At 38.6% G+C, this 27460-nt stretch overlaps 1 protein-coding gene and 1 non-coding gene across 2 annotated transcripts in view; both read right to left on the bottom strand.

The window, feature by feature from the left end:
* USP35 (ubiquitin specific peptidase 35) overlaps positions 1-27460 on the bottom strand; it is a 79485-nt gene that overhangs the window by 36797 nt on the left and 15228 nt on the right. Inside the window, exons 2-7 of the mRNA XM_003764615.3 lie at positions 22634-22709; positions 21693-21817; positions 17162-17272; positions 15819-16538; positions 12415-12550; positions 5083-5212 (exon numbers count right to left, since the gene is read on the bottom strand). Coding sequence (XP_003764663.1) covers positions 5083-5212; positions 12415-12550; positions 15819-16500 — 948 coding nt within the window. The 5' untranslated portion in view covers positions 16501-16538; positions 17162-17272; positions 21693-21817; positions 22634-22709. The remainder of the gene's footprint in view (positions 1-5082; positions 5213-12414; positions 12551-15818; positions 16539-17161; positions 17273-21692; positions 21818-22633; positions 22710-27460) is intronic.
* On the bottom strand, positions 10714-10816 carry LOC111719858. The gene has a single exon (XR_002769804.1). It is a non-coding gene; the product is annotated as a U6 spliceosomal RNA (small nuclear RNA).

The raw sequence follows: 27460 nt of genomic DNA, 5'->3' as shown, positions 1-27460 counted from the left end.
TAAAAATGAGGGATACCTTAAAAAGAAGTGACTAATCGATTTTAGAATCCATGATAGAGTCTAGAAAAAGTTATAGTCTCACACCTCCTATTTGGAGAGAAAAAAATTTCAAAGAATTTGAATAAAAAAAGTTATGGTTATAGAGTCATATCTGACTCTTCATGATTCCATTGGGGGTTTTCTTAGTAAAAAAATAATGATTGTCATTTCCTTCTTTAGTTCATTTTACATATAAGAAAACTTAGGTAAACAGGGTTAAATGGCTTGCTTAGTGTCAAGACTGGTGTCTGATGCTGGATTTGAATTCAGGTTTCTACGCCTGATGCCCTATCTACTAAGCCTAGTTGTCTTGTATAAAGAATAGGTAAGATAAAATGACTCTTGTCTAAGATAGTTAGCCCAAACGATGGGGCATTTTCAAGAATAATATTCCAATGGCAAGGAAAGAAATTATTTCAAGCAGGAAGAAAAAATAGGGGAATTATTAAAGAAACTGACAAAAATGCATGGGAAATGAATTCATTGGTCAATTTAGATTTCTTAAAAGATGTATATAGAAAATGAGACAAGGGCTAGTGTCTGAAGATGAATGCAAAAGAGTAGTAAGGTATTAAAAGACATTATAATATTAACATCAGAGGCACCAGAGCTCCAAAAAGGCAAACTCTGAGTAGAATGCTAAAGCCAAGAGACAGGGCTTTGATAGCTCTTTTGAGAAGAAGATGATGACTAAAGGGAGGCTGGGATCCTCTTTGCTCAAGGTGGATAGGTCCATAGATGGACAGAGAATCAACAGAACCATTCAACTCTTATTATATTTTCATTTTCTCTCCTCAGAAATAATCTGACTGGAAGACAATGAAAAAAATTAATGGGGAGTATCCCATTTTCAAAATCAGGGAAGAGGATGGAGTTTTTTGTTTTGGTTTGGTTTAGTTTGATTTAGTTTTTGATTACATAAGGAAGACTTAAATATAGTTCCAAGATAAATAACTCCAATAAAAGTGGCAAATCTTGTAGTATGTTTTCACCTTCAATCATTTACTAGAATCACCTCTTTCTTTAAGAATTACTTTAAAAAAATCAAAAACTTCATTGGCATAGACCCTGTTTGCCTGAAATGTAATCTACTGTGGACACATTAACTTTTTCTCATTTGTATCAAACCAAATTTACTTTGTTTGGTTACTGTAATTTGTATTTGGTCCAAATACTCTAAGCTGAGATGTTGCAATCTTTTATAGATTCATCTTTTCACAGATATGTAGAGGACACAGGCTTTGATACTGTCCAGTATCAGAAAGGTGAGTCACTATACTGGTAATCTAGCTATAGAAATATACCCTGAAACCTATACTGTACACGGGACAGGATCCCCCAGCTAAGGGTTTTTGTTTGTTTTGCTGAGGCAATTGGGGTTGTTACTTGCCCAGGGTTACATAGCCAGGAAGAGTTAATTGTGAGATCAGATTTGAACTCAGCTACTCCTGAATTCAGGGCTGGTTCTTTATCCACTGTCCCACCTAGCTACACTTCCAGCAGAGGTTTTTAAAACCATAGACTGATGAGGCTGACTTCAATTCCTAGGAAAATTCCAAGAAGTATTATTAAAAGACAATTTTGTATGAGTATTAAGAAAGGGGAACAGGAATCTCAAAGAACTGGCATGGTTTTCTCAAAAATAGGTCATGAAAAGTAAATTTTATTTCCTTTTTTGATGGGGTCAATAGACTGTTTGATTAGGAATGCCATAGACATAATAAGCTTAGCATATAGCAAAGCTTAGCATATAGCAAAGTGTCTTATTCTGTTCCTGTAGATAGGACATATGGGCTAAAAGAGAATATATCTAAGTAGATTTGAATGTCCTTTAGCTAAAGAATAGTAGCTAAGCGGTTAGTGTCAATTTGAGGGAAGACCAATGAAATCCTCAAGGAATCTGTTCTTGGTTCCCTGTTGTTCAATATTTTTTTACCAATGGCTTGAAGAAGTTATTGATGGAACACCTAAATTTGATAGCATCAAATTTACAGCATTTCATTGTCAATGGAGGCACTTCCTGACTCCAGGTTCAAAGTTTCTTCCACTAAACTATACTGCTCTAAAGTACAAAATGGCAAAAATCTGATTGGACAAAAGTTCTTATGAAAAAGATCGTAAGCTCAATATGAGTCATGATGACAGCCAAAAAAATAAATAAATAAATAAAGCTAAGATGATCCTAGTGCATATTAAAAGGAATAGTGTTCAGAAAGAATCTTCCTGTGCTAGGAAAAATGGGCAGAAGTTGTACAGAGGAAGATTTAGGTTCAATATATGGACATTCCTTTCTAACTGCCTGACAATTAGAGCTTTCCAAAGGGAAATGAATGAATTTATGGCCATACCCGATCACTGGAAGACTTGAAGTAGAAGCTGGAGGACTATGGTTGTTTGCGAGATTCCTATGTAGATATGGGTTGGATTTGATACCCTCTAAAGAAGGTTTTCATCTCACTTGTCCAATTATTCTTTCCTTGCGTTGCCACTACTTCTATCTTGGTGATGGCACCATACCTTTTATTTCTTCATGAATTGCTGTGATCAAAAACCTTCATCCCCTAATGTCCACACTTAGCCAGGTCAGCTTTTGGACAATAGGCATAGGCAATAGTAGAGTCTCAAAGTCTTTCTACCTTTGGAGAACCCATTAGACCTTATACAGTGTGGAGATGAAGACTATGATGAAGTAAAAATGAAGACTCATTGACAGAACATGGAATAGTCATGAATATTCACCTTTGTTTATATGTTGTAACACATGATAACTATGCATGAAAGTGATCTGAGTGATGGCCTAGATGAAAATAAGGGACAGGGGCAGTGGGGTAGCCACAGGACCTTCAGAGTGCCACATGTATAGTAGCTATTTTGAACCTGTACTTAATTACTGTATAATCACTTCTTAACTGTTAACCTTGAGGTCTTCATGGCCCTTGTGTAATTTTAGATAAGCCTCCACTGGCTATCATTCCTAAGAAACTTTCCCTGGTTTACTCCAACTAAAGGGCTCTCTCTTTTCTCAGAGTTTTCATAATAATTAGTTCCACTTTTAAAAGCCCTTATCACATCCTAGCTCACTGTAGAGCTTACTAATCAAGTTCATGTCTATACTCTTACCATCCTACTACTATATATTTACTACCCTAATAAATTTTAAGCTTCTTGAGGGGGAGAGAGAGAGAGACAGAGAGACAGAGAGACAGAGACAGAAAGAGACTAAGAGATAGAGAGACAAAGATAGAAACAGAGAGACAGAGAAAGACACAGAAAAAAGAGACAGAAACAGAGACAGAGAGAAACAAACAGGAGAGTGACAGAGAGACAGAGAAAGAGAGTGAGACAGAGAGATACAGAGAAAGAGACAGAGAGATAAAGAGCAAGACAGAGAGAGAGGCAGAAAAAGAGAGAAAGAGGAGAGAGAGGAAAGAAGAGGAAGGAGAAAAAGAGGACAAATAAAGAAAATAAAGGAAGAAAGGGGGAGAGAGAGAGAAACAGAGATAGAAGAAAGAGAAACAGAGATAGAGAAGAGAGAGAAACAGAGATAAGAGAGAGAGAGAGAGAGAGAAAGAGAGAGAGAGAGAGAGAGAGAGAGAGAGAGAGAGAGAGCCAACTATTTATTAGCATTTACTATGTGTCAGGCACTGTGCTAAGAGTTGGAGATACAAATACAAGACAGTCCCGATCCTTGAGGAGCTTCCACTATTATGGAAGAAGACAGCATTAATGGGGAGCTGGAGAACTGGAGGAGGAGGAGGAGTGAAGAGAAGGGAACAAGCCTGGTGCTGATGAGGAGGTAAAGAAACCCAGAGAGGAAGGAGTGGAGTCAGCAGTGAAGTAAGCATGGCCTGGGCACCTCATGAAATGGTGGACTGGGCCAGAGACTCACCAATCAGAAGAGAGAGCCGCAGGGTGAAGGCATCATCAGGGTGAGAAGGCTGCTGGCAGGGAGGTGGAGAAGTCCGGAGTGTGATGAGGGGACTTTTTCTTACTAGTCTCCACCTCCCCCTCAGTGCCAAGGGTGCCTCTGTGCACACAGCTGTTTAATGGAGAACTCACAGATTCAAAGGATATTAGAACAGGATGGAACCTTAGAATATAGACTGTTAGAACACAGAATGTCAGAACTGGAAGAGAGCATAGAACAAAGAATGTTAGAGCTGAGAGAGACCTTCCTTTGTACTTCATTTCTTTCTCTCTTGTGTTACAGTTACTTGTGTCCTTATCTTTCCCATCAGATTGTAAGTTCTTTCAGAATAGGATCTATGCTATATTTATCTTTGTATACCCAATACTGAGCAAAGAGTTTTGTATCTTATCTAATATAGAATGTTAAAACTTGACAGGATCTTAGACTTTTAAATGCTAGAACACTGAACTCACAGTATTAGAGCTAGAAGGGGCCTGAGGACAGAATATATCAGAGCTGGTAGGGTCTTGAGAATATAGAATGTTAGAGCTGAAAGGAGCCTTAGAACATAGAATGTCTGAGCTGGGAACATGGAATGTCAGAACTGGGAGAGCCCTTTGGACCCACTTTGTCAGAGTTGGGAGGGACCTTAGAGCACAGGATGTCAAGAACTGGAAGGGCCCTTAGAACAGGGTTCTCTTAGAACTGAGAATGTCAGAGCTGGGAGGAACCTTAGAACACAGAATGTCAGAGCTAGGAAGGCCCTTAGAACACAGAAAGTCAGAGCTAGGAGGGACCTTAGAAATAGAATATCAGAACTGGGAGGAACCTTAGATCATAGAGAATGAGAATTGTAAGGGAGTTTAGAGATCATTTAGCCCAACCTCATCATTTCAAAGATGAGAAAAAGGAGACTCAGAGAAATGATTTGCTCCCAACCCCACAGTGAGTTAGGGGCCTGTCTCCCGACTCCCAGTCCAGGATTCTTCTCACTAAAGCACACGATTTCCCACTGTGGATGAAGCCTGTCAAGACCACATCCATTTTTGCCAATGGCTCTAGTTTTTCCCCAGATCCCTTGCAATGGGATTTTTGCCCCGGGGCCTAAGAGGGAGTTTGGAATGGATGCTGACCTTCTCTATTTTGGAGAGAGAAACTTCAATCAAAATGCTGAACTTCTTAACAGCTGCTAGGCCCTTTAGCAACGTGATGATCCATTTGTCTATGTTTTTCCCCAGGGGCCAAGATACCCAGTCGATCATCCTAAAAGAGTTAGGAGAGTTTAAATTAAAAGGAAAGAAAAAAAGGCACAGGTCAGTGTTCAGAAATCATCCAGATACACCAGCTACTTTGGCTACGGTTAGTTCCAACTCCATGGTCGGCCCAAGGGGTAGATCATTGGTCTACGTTGACCCCTTATGTCCTCTCCTGCAGGCAGGCCATTCCATCCACTCCCTGCGCTACCTCCCCCAAACCCCAAACTCCAGAGTCAGGCTCATGGAAGAGATCAATCCACATCCCACTAGATGCCAGCTCCTCACCATACCAGGTCCCAATCTTCCAGGTCACTGCCCTGAGAGAGGCTTGGTCATCCCAATACATGCTCTTAGCCCCCAGGAAACCAGTTCTGCAGCATGATACAGTAGAGAGAGCATGAGACTCGATGCCAAAGGCTGGGATTAGAACCCTGGTTCCAGCACTAACATGCTATGGAATCTTGGGCAAATCAGCTAACCCACTGAGGTCTCACTTCCTCATCTGTAAAATGGGGACAGTGATGCTTGTGTTTCCTCCCTAAAAGAGGTAATAGGAAGGCAATGTTTTATAAACTAAGTAAATGTGTGCTTTTGCAGTCATTACAGATAATGTCAAGCTTGTGGAGCCTTTTAGCTGGAGCTAAAGGGAGCTTAGCATTGGATACTCATTTATCTTATTTTCCCCAGTACCCCAGACTGCTTGCATACAGCAGGCACTTAATGTTTAATCTGCCTTCAATCATACTTATATGTCTTCGTCTTATAATGGACTGTGAGCTTAAAGGCAAGGTCAATGCTTCTCAGATTGTCATCCACAAGAAAATATCAGATTAAGAGTATTGACTTCTAGTCTTGGCTCAGCCATTAACTCACTGTGCAGCACTGGGCAAGCTGCTTCATCTCTGTTTCTTCTTGTGTAAGTTGTGGGAGGTTGGGCTAATAGATCTTTAAAAAATAAATTTGCATTAATATCCTTTGTTTTTACGTCACCTTCATTTCCCATTGTAGCTCTTCTCCCACCCTTCCCAGAGTGCCAACCCTTATAATTAAGAATAAAAGTGAGGGAGAGAAAAATTTTAGCAAGACATAATTGGCATATCAAAAATGTCCTGTGTTATAGGCAGTGTTCTACATTCACAGTGGGAATGGGGTTGATAGTGGAAATGCCTCCTTATACCCCTCCTTGGGGCCAAGCTTTGTCATTTATAATGGAACAACATTCAATTTTGTTTTGCTATTCTTTCATTTGTATAGTCATTGTGTATATTATTGTCCTAATTCAGTTTATTTTATTTTCTATCAAGTCATAAGCTACTTGATATTTAAGGTCCCTTCTAGCCCTAACATTTTATAACCCAACTATTTCAGCATAGGATTTAGTATATAGTAGGAGCTCAAAAATGTGTGTGTGTGTGTGTGTGTGTGTGTGTGTGTGTGTATGATGCAACAATTGTTGCGGAGATGAAAGAGACCTTAGAAGCCATCTAGTTTCAGGGATTCTTAACCTGGGGCTCATGACCTAGAGTTTAAAAATTTTTAATTTAAATATATTAAAATATAAAAAGTTTAAAATACAAATAAAATAAGATTAAACATGTTATATATTTTCAGTGTAGTCGGTTTCTTGTGTAATCCTAAAAAAAATGCTTCTTAGAAGGGACCCATAGGCTTCTTTGTCAAAGAAATTGACAAATTCTTTGACCAAAAAAATTAAAAATTTATTTTATAGATGAGGAAGCTGAGACCCAGAGAGGTACAGGGACCGGTTCAACATCAATAGGGAGTAAAGACTAGAGTCCAATTTTCTTGACTCCCAATCCAGAATGTTTTCCTTTGTATCACATACTCTGCATTTTTTTCCCTGGCTGAATAAATACAATAGACTTTCAAAAATTATCTGTAGACTCCTGGACTGACAGTATAAGAAATTATATATGGGGGCATAGAACAATTGTTTTATTTGGCTCCATGCAAAGTATCAAGAGTAATCAACCAATGGTTCTTCTAGAAAGTAAGTATAGAGCCTGGAAAGAATACTGGATTTAACATTAAGAGCTTGAGTTCAGATCTTTGCTCTGTTCCTTAACAGCTGGGTATTTCATTTGGGCAAGTCATTAAACTCCATGGCTTCAGTTTCCTCATCTACAAAATATGGGGGCCAGATGAGGTGACCCCCGAAGTCCCTTTCAACTCTAAATCTGTGATCCTAATGAGCTGTCTCTTGCCACAATAGCTATCTCAATACTGGAAGTATTCAAGCAAAGGCTAGAAGACCATGTCTCTAGAAGACATTTTTCCCCTGGGCAAGAAGCTGGACAAAATGGCCTCTGAAGTCCTTTTCATTTAGGAAATTCTATTACTTTGAGATTCCAAGTCTCTCCATATTCTTTTGTCCATTTTTAATACAAATATATGTACACACAGAATTTCCCTGCTAGAAATGTTAGCTCCCAGAGGACAGGACTTTTTATCTCCAGCACCTACCATGATGCTTGGCCCACAATGGGTGCTTGGTAAATACTTATTAACTATGTTTCTAAGAATCCATGATTGCTTTAAAGATCCTAATGATAACAACTCACATTCCTATGGTACTTCAAGGTCTGCAAAGTCTTTTCTTGTTTTTTTCTCAGATTCTTTAAGTTTGCAAGATTTGGAGAATCTATGAGTCTGTTTCTAATGGACTAATGCTTTGGATGTCCTACAAGTTGACGATTCTAGGATACTAAGACTCTGTGCTTCCAAGATTTTACATGGAGGTAGTAAACAGGATCTTACTTCACTCCATTCCTACCTACTTCTTCCTTCCCTTTGTACTTAAGAGCCTTTAATAGAGTTCATTTCTGCTAAACAAAGGCAAGCATGGCCACAAAGGAATAGGATCCCAAGCCAGACATGGGGCTGCCCCCAGCCTCAGACTCTGGCTCGGACCATTCATTTCTCCTTCTCCCATGCTACTTCCACCTTCTCTTCATTCCTTGGTCTCATCTCTGAGAGGAGTCTGGCTTGAATTTGAATGCCTGCCAGTAGCTTTTAATGCATTTTCTCATACTTTGCATCTCAGCCCCTGAGCATCCTTAATTACTTTTCTAGGGGAATAAAAGAGAAGGGGAAGCAGATTACTCTGTTTCCCCTGAGGAATCTCCCTCTCTCTGGCATCCAGAAGAAAAGGGGCTGCTGAGTTAGGGCTTCTATTTTTAGCCCCGCCAGCTCTTAGATAAAGTTTGGGACGGAACTGAGCAAGCCCCTTGAGCTAGGGGAATGGAGCACAGCATCTATCATAAGTCCTTGCGGTGTCAGGTACATGTGCCTCCACTCTAGCTAGGAAATTTCTCACCTTTTTTAGGGCCCAGTATGGGGGCCCTGTATAGGGGGGGGCGGCAAAGCTCTTAGACTATCACCTCCATGAGATCAAAGACTACGCCTTAGCTACACTTTTAATCTTCCTCACTAACTGTGTCAGCATAATTAGGAAGGCAATGCTGTTGAATTATGAAAGCAAAAGGGCAGCAGCTCTTGTGATGAACCTCACCAAAGACATGTACTTCTTTCCCACTCAGAAGTTACCTAGAACCAGATTATAAAAGGTTTCCAGGTTGGTGTTTGCTAACCTGGTTCTTCTAATGCAGAATTGATGGAGAGCAAAGAGTCAGGTGAGATCTCTCTGTGGCAGAGCAATGAGGTCTGAGGATCTGTTGACCTAGAAGGATTTTCCTATATTCTGCGCATGTCCCTGAAGAAAGTTTTCTGTGTAAGACTACACCGAGGACTTAGGCACAAAACAGCTCCAAAAGCTCAGTGAGGATTCTAGGTAAGCCAGGGCCAAATCCTTGACTCTTAGGAATCCTTTCCTATTCTTCAGGGTGTTCCAGACATAGCCTGAAGACCTAGAAGATGACCATGGATGTTTTTCATACATCAGATGATTAATGTTTGCTAAATTTAATAAATGAACTAAAACCAGTGGCAGTTGCACACAGGCAGATTTTAATTCATACAAAGAACGTTTCAGTAATCACAGATGGCTGAGATAGTCGGCTCCTTGTCTTTGGAAGGTTTAAGAAGATCCTTCCTCCCCAATCCCATCCTTTTTATCAATAAAAATGATGTAAATCAGATGTTTACATGGGAAGAAACTAAGAGAACTAAGTGATCTCTGACATCTCTTTTAACTTTATGATTCCATGAGAGGATCAGATTAGAAGAGAAAAACAGGGACTTGACAATGAGGTGGGATGTACTGGAACCATTCTGACATTCAAGGTCCTTCAGAATTTAGCTTTTCTATCACCTCCAGCATTTTCCCTTATTAGACTATTTGCTATTCCCCAAAGACATCCTGACCTGCTTTTGCTTATATCATTCCCTATTTCCTCTATCTCTACATATATATGTAAAACTATCTCATGAAAATCCTGCTTTGGTTCTGTGGTGCAATAGAAAGAAGTCAGGAGTTGGACATACAACTGACCAAGACTCACTACCTGTGTTACCATAAGTAAGTCATAAACTCTCTCATCTTCTGTTTTCTTCTCTATTTTATAGAGAAAATAATATCTTCTCTCTCTATGTGTGTGTATTTGTGTGTGTGTAATAGAGATAATAATATCTGGAGTATCCACAACTTTGGTTTATAAGGATCAAATGTTATATAATTAAATTGCTATCTTTACTCTCATTCCCAACAGAAGTGAATCCTCCCTCCATCTCATTTAATCCTCATCACAACAACTCTGGGAAGTAGGTGCTATTATTATTCCCATTTTATAGATTAGGGAACTGAGCCATATAGAGGTGAAATGATTTAATTAGGTTTTCACAGAGGTGGTACCTGACCCTGAGGTCAGCTCTCTAACCACTATATCATGGTGCCTCATAGAAATATAAAAGATACTAGTAAAAAAAAAAGTATCTTTCAAAATATGGCTACAGGAAGAATTTCAAACCAAACAAAGAGAGGAGATCACAAAATATAGTTCTGATGACATAAAGTCAAAAGATGTTTGTATGAATCAAATCAATGCAGCTAAAATTTAAAAAAGAAATCAAGTAGAGAAAAAACACAATTCAGTATCAGATGTTACTGATAAAAGTCTGATATCAAAGATGGAATCAACAAAAATATTTAAGACAAGATGTTCTCCAGAAGATAATCAAAGGATATGAATCAGTTTTCAAAAGAACTTCAAGTGAGCTATGACCATATTTTTTAAAATGATCCAAATAAGTCACTGATCATAAGAGAAATGCAAATGAAAACAATTCTGAGGTTTTGCCTCACTTGGCAAATTATCAAAGAAAAAATGACAACAGTCATATTAATGGGGATGGGGTGGGTGGTTATGGGAAGACTTTACTGTTAGTAGAGCTGTGAATTGGTCTAATCATTCTGGGAAATAATTTAGAAATGTGCAAGAAAAAGTGGCTGACTCAATACTCCCACCATAAAACCCACACCCCAAGGAGATCAAAAGGGAGAAAATAAAAGCCCCATGGACACCAAGTTTTAAAAATATTGAACATTTCATAAATTTGTCTGTCATCATTACCCAGGAATTATGTTTTCTTCTCTTTATTGTTCTAATTGCAATATATGTATTATGGCCATTATTCGATCTTTCTGTTCAGCTCATGAAAGAGGAAAAATACAGAGAACAGAATAAGGAGAGATTATTTCTTGTTCTTAATAGAAAACCGTCAGAAATAAGTTTTAGGGCACATGGTCAGCAACAGAATAAAAGCTAAGTGTCAAGTATTAAGAAGCTGTGTAAGAATTATTAGTGAGAGGGAAAGTCAACAGATTTTCTTTAAAATAGGAGAAATTAAGGATTGACTAATAACTGAAGTTTAATGAGAAAAGTATCATACTATACCTTAATGGGTTTTTTAAAATTCAAATTCTACTGTAAATTGCATGTGTTTAACCTATAAAAGATTGCTTGCTATCTGGGGAGGGGGGAAGGTAGAGAAAGGGAAGGAGAAAATTTTTGGAACACAAGCTTTTGCAAAGGTGAATGACTATTTTTGTATGTATTTGGAAAACAACTATTATAAAAAATTCTACTATACATATTTTTTCACTTTGAATATATTATGCAAAGGTGAATCATCAGTGACTATCCATAATAAGCAAGTCATTTCATAGAAAATCACAATATATAGTCTTTGATTCAGGTTCTTTTGAAAATTTTATTTATTTATTTTTCCCACTTAATAATATTTTTTCCAATAACACATAAAGATAGTTTTCAACATTCACCAATTAAAAGGTTTTGAGTTTCATATTTCTTTCTTCCTCCCCTTCCCAAGGTAGCAAGCAGTCTGATATAGGTTCTAAAAATATGATCATTATAAACAGATTTCCAGATTAATCATGTTATAAAGGAAGATTGATTCAAGTTCTATTTCTATGCAAGAAGCTTGGCATCCAGCTATTCCTATTGGCAGCTTAGAAAACTGTCTCAGGAAGGAATTACAAAAATCTTTGAGGATGGAGTTTTTTAGGCTTTAAACCCAAGCCTATGTGCTTGCAATGACAAATATCACAATCTCATTAACCTAGAGAAAAGAAGGCTCTAAAGAATAATTGAGATGGGGATGGAAACGAGGAATCAGAAAAGGCCTAATACTCTTGTCTAGAATCACAGAGCTTAGAAAACATCTAGTTTAACTCATATCCAAAAAAATTTTTATACTATCCCTGATAAATAGTCTTCTGCTTGAAGACCTTGAGAAATGATAGTCTCACTACTAAATGAAGCAGTCTATTCTATTTTAGGAGGGCTTCAGAGAAAGCAGGAGAAACCCAAACTTCATCAGAATCTTGATAAATATGCACGGGCCTGTGAAAAATCCCATTATCACACACTGGCCTCATACCAGAGAGGCAAAATAGAAATATGGACTCCAAAAATGTTAGTGCCAAAAGATAACTTAAGGATCAACTGATATTGACTCATTTTACAGAAGGGGAAACTCAGTTTTAGACAGAAAAAGTGATTTGCCCAAAGTTATTCAATCACTAAGTAATAGAGCTGTGACTAATACTTGGGTTCTCCTGAATGCAAGTAGCCCCAACTCTGCTTCCTGTTTGTCTTTGCCCCATCCCCCCTGCTGTCCCCACCCCCAACTCCTACCAAAACTCAGAAAGCCCTCTCTGTAACTCGGGGCTGTTAAAGCAGCTCCCTCTTCCCTGCTGTGGTTTCCTACCTGCTAATAGCGGTCATCATCTGGGCATCTGAGATGCTGTCGTCATTGGTGAGGTTCCTGATCACCCCATCCATAAGCTCCAGAGGCACATACTGGACAACGCTGGCCAAGGCATTGGAGGGAGGTTCCTGCTCCTCTGGAGAACAAAGCAGCAACCAGAACTTAATGTGACCGACACATCCACCCAGCCCCCGGACCCCAGCCCGTCTCTGCTCCCCAATGACAGGAAAGAGGGAAGAAGGAATATAAACTCTTCTCCCTCCCTGTCTTTAGATCCTTCTTCCCTAATTCAACAAATGCCTCCCAAGCAATACCTACTTACTTACCTCCTTGACTTGCTAAATGCTTAGTTAACTGTATTAAAGGGTACCTAGCATGTACAGCAGCCTCCACCCCAAGTGGATCTAGGCTACAAACCCAACATCTCCCCATCTCCTCCCCACCAACTAGGCTGAAGTCACATGTACCAACAGGGCTTAATCAGGGTCATTGAAAAGTAGAGTTTAAAGGTGAATGTGAGGGCTGAGAGGGACCTTAGAACAGAGAATGTCGGAGCAAGGAAGAGCCTTAGAACACAGATTGTCAGAGCTAGAAGGGGCCCAGGGCATAGAATGTCAGCTGAAGGGAATATTTGTGGTCATCTAATCTAACTTGATAGATGAAGCTCACACAGCACTGAACCATGAAGTGTACCACTTACTCATATACTAACATTTATCTTCTAGATCCTGGTGAACAGAGGATGTGGTTGGGGAATAGCTTGAAGATGTTTGAAGGATTTTAAACTGGCCTTCCAGGGAGAGAACCAAAGAAAAGCTTTACCTCCAAATAATAAAAACAGTAATAGCTAGCATTTATATGATGCTTTAAGGCTGCAAAAGCACTTTACGTGGGTTATCTTATTTGGTCCACATGACCATCAAAGGAGATAGGTACTATTATTATCCCCATTTTACAGATGAGGAATCTGAGCTAGTAAAATTAAAACTCATTTTCCTGACTCTAAGTGCAGTATTCTACCCACCTACCACTCTGTCTCTGCAGAGAAAGCAAACCTCAGGCAGGTAGATGATGGAGAACTGGACTGTGAAAGTGGTCTAGCATAAGAAAATGCTTTATGATGATGTGTCTCTCCAGTGAACACACACACACACACACACACACACACACACATTGCATATACAGACACAGAAAGGGCTGCTATTCCTTGAGGCAGGAAATTTAGTATTTATATGTATGCTTGCATATATGTCTGTTTGTACAGATTTATGTTTTGCATATATCTGCTGAATTTATATGTGTGTGTTTATCTGTGTATTTGCCCTTTTTTCTCTGGTGATTATCACAATATTGGTATATATTAAACAATAAAGGTTGGCTGACATAACTTGACTTGAGTGGATTGTGTAACGTGTGTATGTATACACGTGGCATTTAATCTGCATGTACTGCATGGGTATATAGATGTTATATCTACGCTTTGCCTACACATGGGTCCCTCTAGGTCCATGTCACACTGGATGTGCCATGAATAGCAGACACTGACCAGATAGCCATGGGGACAGGTCAGACCTTGAATCCTTTTTCATGAGCCTCCCACAATACAGGAGAGCTGAGGTCAGAAGCTTTACTGTCTGAATAATTTAACTGGGCTCTGCCCTACTCTGTCAGGAATGATAACATTGGAGACCACTGCTTTAAAGCTTATTAAGCATTCTTCCCTCACAATAAGCTATGAGTCAGACAGAGAAAGGATTGTCATACAGGTCACTTTCCAAACATGTCACCTGCTCCCCACTCCTTCCCCAGAAGAAACTTAGATCCCATTCCTGGAACCACCCTGAGTTTAAATAGGGGATCTTTCGCCTCAATCCACACTTCTATATCACTTCCCAATTACCTCCAAACCACGTCTCCAAGCATCCTTTCTCCTTTCAAGCTCTCTTTATGTGTTGCCTTGGTCCATTAGAATGTAAGCTTCTTGAGGGTAATGATTGTTTTTCTCTTTTATTTTTATTCCCAGTACTTAATACCATGTCTATCACATAGTAAAGGCTTATTAAATATCTGTCTGCCTGTCCCTCTATCATATTCCTGATGAGAAAACAGTGTTTGTAAAAGAACAGAGGCTTGCCTAGGATCATAAGCTAGTAGGTGGCAGGAATAGGATTTAACTGCCTGACATCCAAGTCATCATCCTTCTATTCTCCTGCCAGGACAACGCTTGGTTTCTGTGAGATGGGAGCAGACACAGAATGAGAGGAGGATTCTATCTGAAAGAGTACTAGCCTGGTAGTCAGTAAGAGAACCCCTCCCAGCAGCTTTGGAATTTTAGTAAGGGACAAATACTCATGAAGCACAAGCCCTTGTGTTTGATGTTGGGGATAAAAAATGGTGTGGTCCTTGGTCTCCATGATTTTGTGGGCTAATAGGGAGAATGATACATCTATAAAATGTGGAGTGGGGAAATCAATAGAATAAATGAGAAGAAACTAAAGCTCAGAAAATAACCTGATTTGCCTTGGGTCCATCCACTCAGAGGAGAGGTTATAAAGAATTTCATATTTTATATATGGCATTCACACACATATGTGTCTTTACATATATACGAGTACTCAATATATTTACACATATCTATGTGACTTTCAAGAGAAAGAACTTGATGAAGTAGCCTTGAATCAGAAAGGCCTGGATTCAAGTGTGACCCATACTAGCTCTGAATCCATGTCCTAACTTCTCAGTGCCCCAGACAATCCTTACCTTCCTCAGGAGGCCTACTTTCCATCTTGTCAGGTTTATTTACATGCATCTCCCTCATTAGACCATGAGTTCCTTAAGGCAGAGACTGTTTTTGCCTTTCTTTGTGTACTGTGCCTGATACACAGTTGGCATTTAGTTAAGTGCTTATTAACTGATTGATTACAGATATTTGCCAACATGCATTGATTGGTGGAAGGAGTTTCTACACTAGAAATTCCCCATGCCAATGAAATAACCATTCTGGACCATTATTCCCCTCACCAAGAATAATCTCAGACACTTGTGATGGCCCACAAAAGCACATGTACTCCTCCATGCACATGTGTGGGGAAGTGTGAGCAGGGTTGCATTTGTCTACTTGTGAGTGATGGTATAAAAAGAGCCCAGACCCTAGTTAAGAAATGAGGATCCTAGTCCCAGGACAAGCAAACTCTGAGAACTTGGGAAAAGAAGTTCCACACTTCCCTGCCCCTTCATTTCTATAGCTATAAAATAACAAAATGGAAGGAAGTTAGACTAGAGAGGTCCTCTGTAGCTCTGACATTCTCCAGTATATATTTAATGTTGAGACACCTACCCAAAGACACGTCTTCCTGTACCCACTGACCAACCCCCTCCCCACAAATCCTCCCAGCCCTTAGTACCTGTGGAGGAGATAATGGCAAACAGCTCTTTCAGGGACAGCAGGATGGATGAGGCTTGAGCACTCCAAATTTTAGGCAAGAGCCCGCTCACTTGATTCACATGGCTCAAGAATTCCACAATGCCCTCCTCCCCCTCTGCCAGACACTGGAACTGTCCAATGCAGCGGACCAGCTGCTGGCAGAAGAGCAGCCGATGTCTGCCATCTGGAATGCAGCGTGGGTACTGGCTCAGGAGACGAGCCACCTTGGCACATTGCCTGGGGCCTGGCCGTTCGCACACCTTTCTCAGGACTTCCAGGCGGAGCAAGGCAAAGACACCTTCAGCTGGAGGTCCTTCAGGGATGAACTGCAGCCCCAACTGGACATAATCCAGTACATAGGGGCTGGGGTGGCCCGGGGTCCCGTAGCCCTCCTGCAGCAGAGTCAGGAGGAAATGGGCATTAAAGAACTCCACAAAGGCCTCTAGGTGGTATCGGCCATAGACCTCCAGGACCTCCTGTCCAATCTCCCTCTTGAACTTTGTGTCACCCACCAGGAAGAGCTTGGTGGACAGCTCCAGCATGGCCCAGCACTGAGCACTGTCCATGGGTTGCTTCGCTGCCTCGATCACTCGCCGTGCCAGCCCTTGCTTCACATTGATAGGATAGGTTGATAGCATCACAGCTTCCAGGATCTTGTCCATAGCTGCTCCTCGCCTGGGCTGCAGCAAGAGATCCCCTTCTTCCAGCACCCCCCCCCCACCCAAACATCAGAATCAGTCATCAACAGACCCCAAAGGAATTAATTATGTGAGTAAAGTCCCTAAGTTATTCATATCCTTTGGCTCAGAGATTCCACTACTGGGCATGAACTCCAAGGAAGTCACAGACAACATGAAAGGTCTCATATATACCAAAATGTTAATAATGGAATTTTAGTGGTAGCAAAAGATTGAAAGTAAAATGATTGCCCATCAATTGAGGAATAGTGGAACAAACTATCATATGTGAATATATGTGAATATTCATGAGAAATTTAGAGAAACGTGAGAAGATTTGTAGGAACTTATTCAAAGCAAAGTAAGTAGAGCTGGGAGGAGAATATATACAATTACTACAATGATGTAAATGAAAGCAACACAAAACAGTAAATGAAATCAGATTAAATGCAGGGACTGTTAAACCCAGAGATCACTTGGAAGCAGTGAGGGGGAGGGGTGAACTCCTGAATTTGAAGCACTAAACTTAAGAAACAGAACCTGAGTTCAGATCTCAGATTTACCATGTGTTACATTGGGTCTCTCCTTCCCCTTAACCACAGTCTAACTTACATCATGCTTTTTAAATAAAAATATTGCATCCTACCTTTGCTTGTGAGCTTCTTGAGATCAGGAACTAAGTTGTTTCTATCTCTCTATCCATTCCCAATATGGTGCCTCAAAGCATTGAAAGGATGATGTTCTTTCCACAGTAACTCTATGGGATGAGATATGGTCAAGGAGGGCAAAAAAAACCTACTATATGTGGAGAAAACACAACTTCCCTTCTCCAGTATTTCCATTCCAAAGGGTTTGTACTGATGACTAATGCTGACATGGCTACAGTTCAAATTCTCAACTCCCTACCCATCCAAATCTTACCCATCCATTCAAGTCTACCTCCTCCATATAATATCACTGTCCATCAAAGGCTTTGAGTCTCCACTCAGATATGGGCCAGTTGACTTCCCACAAAGCACATAGCTATAAACCATGGAGAGCAGAAACTTCTAGTGTTAAAGATACAAGGAATTATTTCTTTAAAAAATCATATTTTTCAATGTCTCTCATTTACCTCAATCACAACCATAGATGTTACACCTAAATGGCTGCCTGACTTGCCTATGTTCAAGAATCTGGGCAAATTATTTATTTCTGCTTGTTACTTTACTTAGCTTTAAAATGAAGAAGAAAGACTAGATGATCTCTGCAGTTCCTGATCATTCTAAAATTCTATGTTCTAAGATCCCTCCCAATTCTGATATTCTGTATTCTAAGGTTCTTCTCTTCCCCTTTATTCTCACAGTCTATTTTTAAAGTTCCTTCCAATTCTGGCATTCTATAACCCGAATTCTGGAACTTTATGTCCTAAGACTCTTTTCAGCTCTGATGTTGTATAGTCCAAGGTCATTACCAGCTCTAAATTTTAATATTCTTATTTTAAAATCTTTCTAGTTGTGATGTCCCATGTTCTATGAATATAGAGTTAGCTAAGTGATATAATGGACAGAGCACTCCAAATATTTTTTTAAATGCTTTTCTGATCTTCTTTTCTTACTTTTTTATTTTTTATTTGCATTTTGGTAACTATGGTAAGCCTTCCCATATTCCTTTAGTCCCATATTAAAATGAAAGAAAAAACCAATAATATCCTTTTAGCAAATATACATATAGTCAAGTAAAATAAACCCCTATGTTGGCCATGCCTGAAATCATGTCATGTTGAATTCATCCTCACTGTGAGGATTTGATACAATGATTTATTACTGGTCCTTTGAAATTCACAATCAGTCATGTCATTGATCAGCACCCTTAAGTATTTCTTTAGTTGATTTCCTTTATAATGTTATTGCATAAATTGTTCTCTAGGATCTATTCACAACAATGCATCAGTCCATACAAGTTCTTCCAGGTTTCTCTGAAGCTGACCTTTTTGTCATTTTTTTTATGCACAATAATATTCTGTAACATTAATAAACAATAACTTGTTCAGCTATTCCCCAAGAAATGAACATCCGTGTTTTCTAGTTCTTTCCCCACTACAAAAATAGCTACTAGAAATGTTTTGGTACTTATGAGTCTTTTTCCTCTTTCTTTGATTTCAATATAAGTGCTATCATCTGCATTTAACAGAGACTCAGAGAAATGAATGGTTTGCTAGGAGCTATCTGGCTAGCATAGTAGATAGAGTATTTAGAAAAACATAGCAGGCAGGACTCAATCAAATCCAGCTATTCTGACGTGTCCTAATGATTGTGTGGTCTCTAACAAGTAGAAAGGACTACTTTAATTGATGGCAGATTCCTTCCTCTGCAGAGGAAGTTAGAAGACTTGACATTTTTTTGACCAAGTCTCCCTATTTCACGCAGGTTGGAAGTAGAGCAGCCATCCACAGGCCTGACCCCACTGCTAAGTGGTATATAAACTCTGACCTGCTCCATTTCCAAGTTGGGTGGTTCATCTTTGCTTAAGCAACCTGATGGCCTTGCCCACTCCCAAGGACTCACAGTAACAGTGCCAGACTTAAGTCAGACACCCAGTAGATATCTTTTTGTCCCCTCTTGCTCAGAATCCCAAGCTCCCATCATCCACTGGTCTCAGCATTCCCAGTAGTAGGGGTTATAGATGGAAATTACCAGATCTGGCCATTAAGTTGGATAGAGAAACAAATTGGATTGGTGAGCCTCTGAGATGTCTTCAAACTTTAAAATTTTATGATTCTGATTTTGTAAGAGGAACAAAATACTGGCTTTGCACTGAGAGCAGTCTTAATTCAAATAATTATTTAAGTCTTGATTCAAATAATTAGTTGCTGTGTGACTCCAGAGAATTCTCTGAACCTTAGATTTCTCAACAGTAAAATGGGGTTAATAATGTTAGCTCTATCTGCCTGATAGTTATTGTAAATGCTTTAGAAACCTGAAAAGTGATATAAAAATCATTAATTATACCATTTTTTCCCATGTTGCACCAGGGAGATCTACTTCAGAGGTTAGGATTATTTTAACATACTTTCAGCTGAGTTCAATAAAAAATAAAAACTAAATCCTTATGGTCATTTAAAAGCTTCAGAGCCAAATGGCTATCCCTACCTATGTCCATTATTCTGACTGATATATCTTCAGTAGAATACAGTCACACATAAGTGATTCACAGATCACCTTAAAGAATTCCTCAGGTCCAATTGCCAACTGTATGCCTACAGCTATCCTAATGTTAGCTGGAACCTTGGCTACAAACAAAATCTTCTTTGTATAATATAGTAAGGGGGATAAGATCATTGTCTGCAAATATTTGATAGGTTGTCATATGAAAGAGGAACTAGTTTTATTCTACTTGGCCTCAAAGGGCAGAATCAAGAGCAATGGGACAGATGGCTGAGTCCTCTGAAGGCAGATTTCAGCTCAAAAGAACAAAAAATATCTTAGCTTTAGACATGAGATTAAAGGTTTCCAATGATGGAATGGGCAGGAATGCTTCCCTGAGATAGGGAGCTCTCCAGCACTGGAGATCCTGAAACAAAGGAAGATGAGTCATTTGCGAGGCTGTTAGAATGTCCATTGGATTGAGATTTTAAGATGAGACCTCTAATCTTTCTTCCAAACGTGAGATTCTACAATTATGGGATATTTCAATACTTCATTTGTGTTTCACAACAGCTCTTGTGAGTGGGGAGAGGGTAGAAATTATTAGCAAATTTGACTCATAAGGAAACTGAACTACATACAGACAAATAATAAGACTAGTCCAAGCCACAGAGAAAGTCAAATGTGGCGCTGCGTCCAGAATCCAGGTCTTCTGACCTCTCATCCAGTGCTTGGTCTATTACATCAGCTGCTCCAATCTACTCCCCAAAGTATGAATTACAGTACGCAGACTGATCTCCAAGCATTCCGGAAGGGCTGATTTTATCTCTAGGACAAAAGGAGACAGCCTACTGATATTGGCACTGACCCCAGAAAATGTTCTTTCCCAGGTTAACCTCTAGACAATCATACCTGGATCTACATTCTGCATGGACTTCACTTTTTAACCATCAAAGCTACTCAGTTCTTGGAGATATCTGTTCCACTTAAGAGGCATGGACCACAGTGATCTTTATAATAATAATTCACAGAAAAATTGTGTCAAATAATGAGCAAAGAACTGATCTCTCAAATATGCAGGCTATGGGACCACAGACAAATAACTAATTATCCTTTCAGCACCCCCTGAATAACTCATTAAGACTATAAGTTGTGGAATGCACATCAATCTACTTTAATAAAGGAAGTTTACTTAATGGAAGATTTTTATATCTACAAAATTCACAGTCCCCCTAAAACCTTCAAACCTCCATCCTTCTTTAAGCCCCATCTGGAAGGTTCCTATCTCCAATTATTATTAGCAGTATTACCTATTAGCAGTAATAGTTACTGCTAATTAAGTACAAAGTTTGGTAACTAAAACTGCATAGCTGATCACATCCTCTAAATTTCACTGCTCTAATAATAATAATAATTATTATTATTATCATTTACATAGCACTTTTAAGATTTTCAGAGCCCTTTATACAACAATCCTGAGAGATATGTACTCTTATTATTCTCCTTTTACAGTTGAAAAAACTGGGGTAGACAAAAGTTAAGTGATTGACCCAGGGTAAGAAAACTACTAAGTGTTTAAGGCTAGATTTGAACTCTTGAGTTTTCTGACTCAAAGTCTAGTGCGTTATCCATTGCGCTAGTAGCTGCCTCTGGAGCCACACCCTCTTTCTTCTTCTCCAGTTATAGTTCTGACCTGTTCCAATCCTCTTACTTTGCAATTAAAGATGCTAAGATCCAGAGAAGGAAATAGCTTGTTACCTGGTCCCATGGGGCAGTGGTTAGTAGCAGAGAGGTCATTCCAACCATCTCCTCTAATTCCAACTGCAGGTTATTTCCCCTGAACAATCTATGTTTCTCCAGCAGCAAAGAACCCAGACTTATTGATTGACTAGAGATATTTTTATCTCTATTCTCAAGGTTGAAGAGAAAATAGTTGAAATCCATACCCAACATCCTTGAACAAGTTCCTGAAGATCACAAAACATAATCTAGAAAGCTTTTCTCCTTTTTTTCTCCCTCCTCCAACCCCATCACTTTCTATAACCTACTCACCTGCTGCTTCTGTCACTCATGAAGAAAAAGAATCTGTCCAAAATGAAAGTCTAATTTATTAAGCAGTGAGCTCCCTGCCACTGCACATGTTCAAGAAGAGGTGAGATGACCCCCATCAGGAGTTCCTACATTGGAAAGGTGCTTTGATTAAATCATTGAATATGGAGTTTAAAAGGATCATAGGACTTATCAAGTCTAACCATATCATTTTACATATAGGAAAACCAAAGTCCACCCTCTAGAGGAAAGGGGTTTCCCCAGATTGAAATACAAGAAAAGAGAACCAACATTCTAACCCAAGCCTTCTGCCTCCAAATTGATGCTCTCTCCATTGTACCATATAATCCCATGACTTTAATATAGTAATTACAACAATTGTTCACATTTTTAGAGGCCCTTAAGGTTTTCAAAGTAAGCACACTCTTTGAAGTAGAAGGTGTAGAACTATTCTGATGTTCTACAAGTCAAAAATTCTATGGTTTGAGAACACAAGAAGTAGCTTTCCACTCCATATAAGAGAAGCAAGCTTCAGTAGTTAGAGCTGTGCAACAAGAGGAGCCTGTCTCATGTAGTAGTGAGCCTCTGATCACTGAAGGAGTTCAAATAAAGGAATTCACTAAGGAGAGTCCCTTCATGCAGTAAGTAATGAGTGGTTCATGCTTCAAGTAATGGTTGGTCCAAATGCTGGCAAAAGAACTGCCAGCTCCAGACACACTGCAGAGAACATAGTGGGGTTTCAGTGAAACTAGGTTTCCTACAAGTCTCTAGTTCTAAGCCCTTCAAACAGCCTGAACTACACAGACTCAAATTCATGGAACTAGTTTAGAAGAATCATACAGATATTAACAAAGATAATGAAAACTCTCTACATTAAAAAAAAGAAAATAGAAAATTCTTAAATTCTAACACTTCAAATTATAAAAAACAGTTATTTCATCTACCTGTATGATGCTCTTCAGAATGTGAAACATTACAGAATAATAGAAGGATATCCATTTGTCCCAGAACTGTTTTTATCTAAACAATAAAAAAAAAAAAGATGAAAAGAGTTAGTTAACAACAACAATAAATAACAGTAGTTGACATTTGTAGGTTGGTTTGAAAATTGCTTTACATGCAATGTCTCCTTCAGAGAACTTCAATAGTTCTGGTAGTTCAGACTACAGGTATTATTTTCCTATTTTACAGATGACAAAAGTAAGATAAAGAAAGGTTTAATGATGATTTGCTTATAGCTACAAAGTATCACAAGTAAAATTTAATTCCGGTCTTTTGTCTCAAGAGTTCTTAACTTTTTGGGTGCCATCAACACCTTCTCACCCTCATTCCAGTCTGGTGACTGGTGATAAATAAATAAGAAAAAGAAAAAGAAATAAACAAGCACATCCATCTTATTAATATGCAAACTTGCTTTTGTCTTTAGTAAATGGTAAAATTATATGTATACCAAAGAATTATTTTGAAATAAATTTCTTCATGATTTATTGTCAGTAAATGTTTGATTTGTATACTTTTTCTATATACTTATATATCTAACATCACATAAAAAATTTCTCCAATGAAAAGGGGCCATGAGCAGAAAAAGAATTCCTGTTTATAGACTACTGTGGTAGTATCTGTTTGGTGTCTTGTTTTGGCAATATCTGTTGGGTAGATAGCCTTCCCTTACTTAATCAGTGCTTTTCACCTGCTGTCTAATCTAAAGCTAAGAATTGGCTAAGTGACATAAGAAATAATTCATTTTGGATCCCTATTATGTTCCAATCAGTATTAATCAATTTGACAGATTTGACAGAATTTCATTTTGAATAATTAATTTGGTAATCAAATAGAACTTAAAGTTCTATATATATGGCTCCAAAGCTGTGAACTACAGATTCTAAGTTCACTTGTTTAGCTAACAGCCCTTCACTCTTATTTTCCCTTGTCATGGTGACCAAAGTCAGAGTGATGGAGATGACATCTATGTAGAAAGTTCCCCAAAATATTTTGTACCTCCAACCAATCCCTTGTCCAATAGGAGCACATGATCATCTTATGACCACTTAGGTCGCTGACCATGATAGCTTGTACCATTTCCTCCTGCCCAGATTAAGAAGTTTGTCCATGTTACCCTGCTGATATATTATTTTGCTTATTTTAGCTTATATGTCACATGTCAATCAGTGGAATTATTCTGTATTTCGTATAGCTGTTTCAGAATGACTGCACATCTAGCCTTTTAAAAATAGGGCCCTGGAAGGCCTCTCAGATCATGAAGAAAATCTGAGGTACACTTCATTGGAGGGGACCATGGACCCTTTAATAAAGTACCATTGACTCAGAATTCTGTCTCAATCTATTTTATTATAGATGGTACAATTTTTTTTTATTTAATAGCCTTTTATTTACAGGTTATATGCATGGGTAACTTTACAGCATTAACAATTGCCAAACCTCTTGTTCCAATTTTTCACCTCTTACTCCCCACCCCCCTCCCCCAGATGGCAGGATGACCAGTAGATGCTAAATATATTAAAATATAAATTAGATACACAATAAGTATACATGACCAAACCATTATCTTGCTGTACAAAAAGAATCAGACTCTGAAATATTGTACAATTAGCTTGTGAAGGAAATCAAAAATGCAGGTGGGCATAAATATAGGGATTGGGAATTCAATGTAATGGTTTTTAGTCATCTCCCAGAGTTTTTTTTCTGGGCATAGCTAGTTCAGTTCATTACTGCTCCATTGGAAATGATTTAGTTGATCTTGTTGCTGAGGATGGCCAGGTCAGATGGTACAATTTTAATCCTTACAATCACTGAAATGAGGCTTTGAGTGCTTGGTATTCCAGGATACCAACATACAGAGTAGATATTTAGAATCCAACTCAAGAAGTCACATACACTCTTGTGCAATAACCAATTCAGTCATCATGTCAGGAAACTTCCTTTGAAAGAAAACCATTACTTAATGATGAAAAACTATCCTCATCAAGAGAAAGAACTAATAAAGTACTTTTTAAACTTTATTTTTTCATGTTTTGTGGGTTTGGAGGGGAGGTGTGTGTCTTTTTTTCACATGTCTAATATGGGAAAATGTTTTGCATGATTTCATATGTATAACCTATATCAAATCTTAAGAATGGGGAATGAATGGGAGGGAGAGAATATGCAACTCAAATTTTTTAAAATGAATGTTAAAATTTTTTTTACATGTAAGAAAAAATATTAATGAAAGTAAGAAAACTATTTTAAAAATATAAATTTATAATAGTGATAAATTAAGAGTCTGATTTAAGGAAAGAATTTGTCATTTTAATAACATGGATCAGGAGGTTGAGGGTTTAACCAGAAAGAACATCTGACAGTGGATATATGCCAGATTCAAAGTATGGATTGGAAATAAAAGAACTAAATTAATTCATCTAACATTTATGAAGCTTTGTATTATTTATGTATGCAGCTGTTGAGAAGAAATAAAAATAAGCAAAAATCCAGCCCCTGCTGGTTCGCGTAATGCTAGTAGCAATATGAGGAGCTCTCATAATACTAAACAGAAGGAGATAAGGGACTATTTGTTTTTGCCATTCTTTGTATCCTCAGGGATTAGCACAATGTCTGTCACACAATAGGTACTTAAAAAAATACTGACATTGATTTTACTAGAGTTAAGATCAGATTGAGTTGAAAAATCAGATTTTTGTTAAAGTGAGAAGTAAAAGAAGGAGGGGGGAGATCATTCCTGAAGGGAGCTAAAACATAAACCAAAGACAAGTATAAACAGAAGTAAAAATATCAGCTGTGGAGGTGAAAGCAAAATATCTTCATGAGGAGAAGATTCTTGGTAGTTATGGTAATAACAAAGGGCTAAGAGGTAGGTATTAAATAAGACATTAGAAGGCAAATCTAATATATCCATTTTAATAATCTCATGCTGAAATCAACTAGGATTCCAGGATCAAGAGTTAGGAGGATCTTAAAGCCCATTAATCTACTCCTCTAGAGCAGCTAGGTGGTGCAATGTGCAGAGCACTGGGCTTGGAATCAGGAAGATTCATCATTCTGAGTTCAAATACAGCCTCAGATACATACTAGCTGTGTGACTCTGGGTAAGTCACTTCCCCCTGTTTGCCTCAGATTCTGTCAAATAAGCTGGAAAAGGATATAGGAAAACCACTGAAGTATCTTTGCCAAGAAAACTATATGGGGTCACAAAGAGTGGGACAAACTGAGAAACTGTAAATAATAACAAATCCGTCCCTCTTATTTGGCAGATAAATGAACTAGGGCACAGGGAGAATAAATGATTTGTCCTTAGTTTACACAGGTAACCCAGACCCATAACAGAGGCAGAATGTGAACCCAAGTTCTCTCATTCCAAAGCCAGTAATCTTTCATGCTTGTTTGCTTACTACTAGTCTAACTTGAGGCTAGTTGCCTAATAATATTTCTTCATCTCTAAAATGAAGAATTTGGTTTCAATTTTCCAATCAAGGATCCTATGAGCCTTTTTAGAAATTATAGGGGGTATTATAACTAATAATGGAATCTAATCATTGGCATCAGAGACATAGGTGGGGTGCAATGGGAAAAGTGATGCAGTAGGTCTTAGAAGTTATGTGTTCAAATCTTGGCTCTACCACTGCCACTCAGCATAACCAAATAGAGCTCATTATCTCTTCTTCCCTCCCCAAACCTCTCTCCTTTTCTATTACTGTCAAGAACCCTACCATCCTCTCAGTCAGTTGTTATTCAATCGTGTCTGACTCTTTGTGACTCCATTTGGAGTTTTCTTGGCAAAGATACAGGAGTGGTTTGCCATTTCCTCCTTTAGCTCATTTGACAAATGAAGAAACTGAGGCAAATGGGAATAACAGCTAGCTAGTATCTCAGGGTGGATTTGAACTCAGGGAGGTGAGTGTTCCTGACTCCAAACTCAGGGCTCTAGCCACTGTGCCACCTGGCTGCTCTTTCTCCTAATTATCCAAGCCCTTAATTAATTGTGGTATCATCCTCAACTCCTCACTCTCACTCATCTTGTCCAATCTATTGTCAAATTTTATTATTTCCATCTTCACTTCCTATTCATTGCTTTTTCTCTGCTCATACACCTAAACCTTAGTTCTGGCCCTCATCCATCTCTCTACCTTCTTTAGACCCCAGCTTCTTAAACTGTGGCTCATAACTGCATATGAGGTCACATAACTAATGTGAGAGTCATGAAATTATGATTTATTATCAATAGATGTCTGATTTGTATACCTGTTTTATATAGCTGGGATGACCTAAAAATTTCTCAGGAGAAAAGGGTTCACTAGTTTGAGAAGTCCTACTGTAGATTACTGACATCTACATGGGCTTCCTGACTCAAGACTTTCCTTACTTTAATCCACTCTCTAACAGCTGCCAATGTGACTTTTATAAACAATGTATATAAGGGATTAAATCCTCCTTTACTTTAGAACAGTGACTTTATCACCTCCACCACCATTCCTATTTAATGAACTCCAATGGCTCCCCTTTACCTCCAGGATCAAACATGAAGCCCTCAGCTTGGTAAAGAAAATTCTTCAATAGGGGCAATTCGATAAGTGGATAGAGAACTGGAACTGGAGTCAAGAGGATCTGAGTTCAAATAGGCCTCAGACACTTAACACTTACTAACTGATTGCTGAAGAAGGAAATAAAAAGAAAAAAGAAAGTTCTTCATAATCTGGCCTCTCCACATCCTACATAATCCAACTATGCTAGTCTAGTGGCAATCACTAAAACATGACAAT

This window comes from Sarcophilus harrisii, chromosome 3, assembly GCF_902635505.1.
Source record: "Sarcophilus harrisii chromosome 3, mSarHar1.11, whole genome shotgun sequence".
Lineage (NCBI taxonomy): Eukaryota > Metazoa > Chordata > Mammalia > Dasyuromorphia > Dasyuridae > Sarcophilus > Sarcophilus harrisii.
The sequence above is the reverse complement of the archived record's forward strand: the minus strand, read 5'-3'. Positions and strand labels throughout refer to the sequence as shown.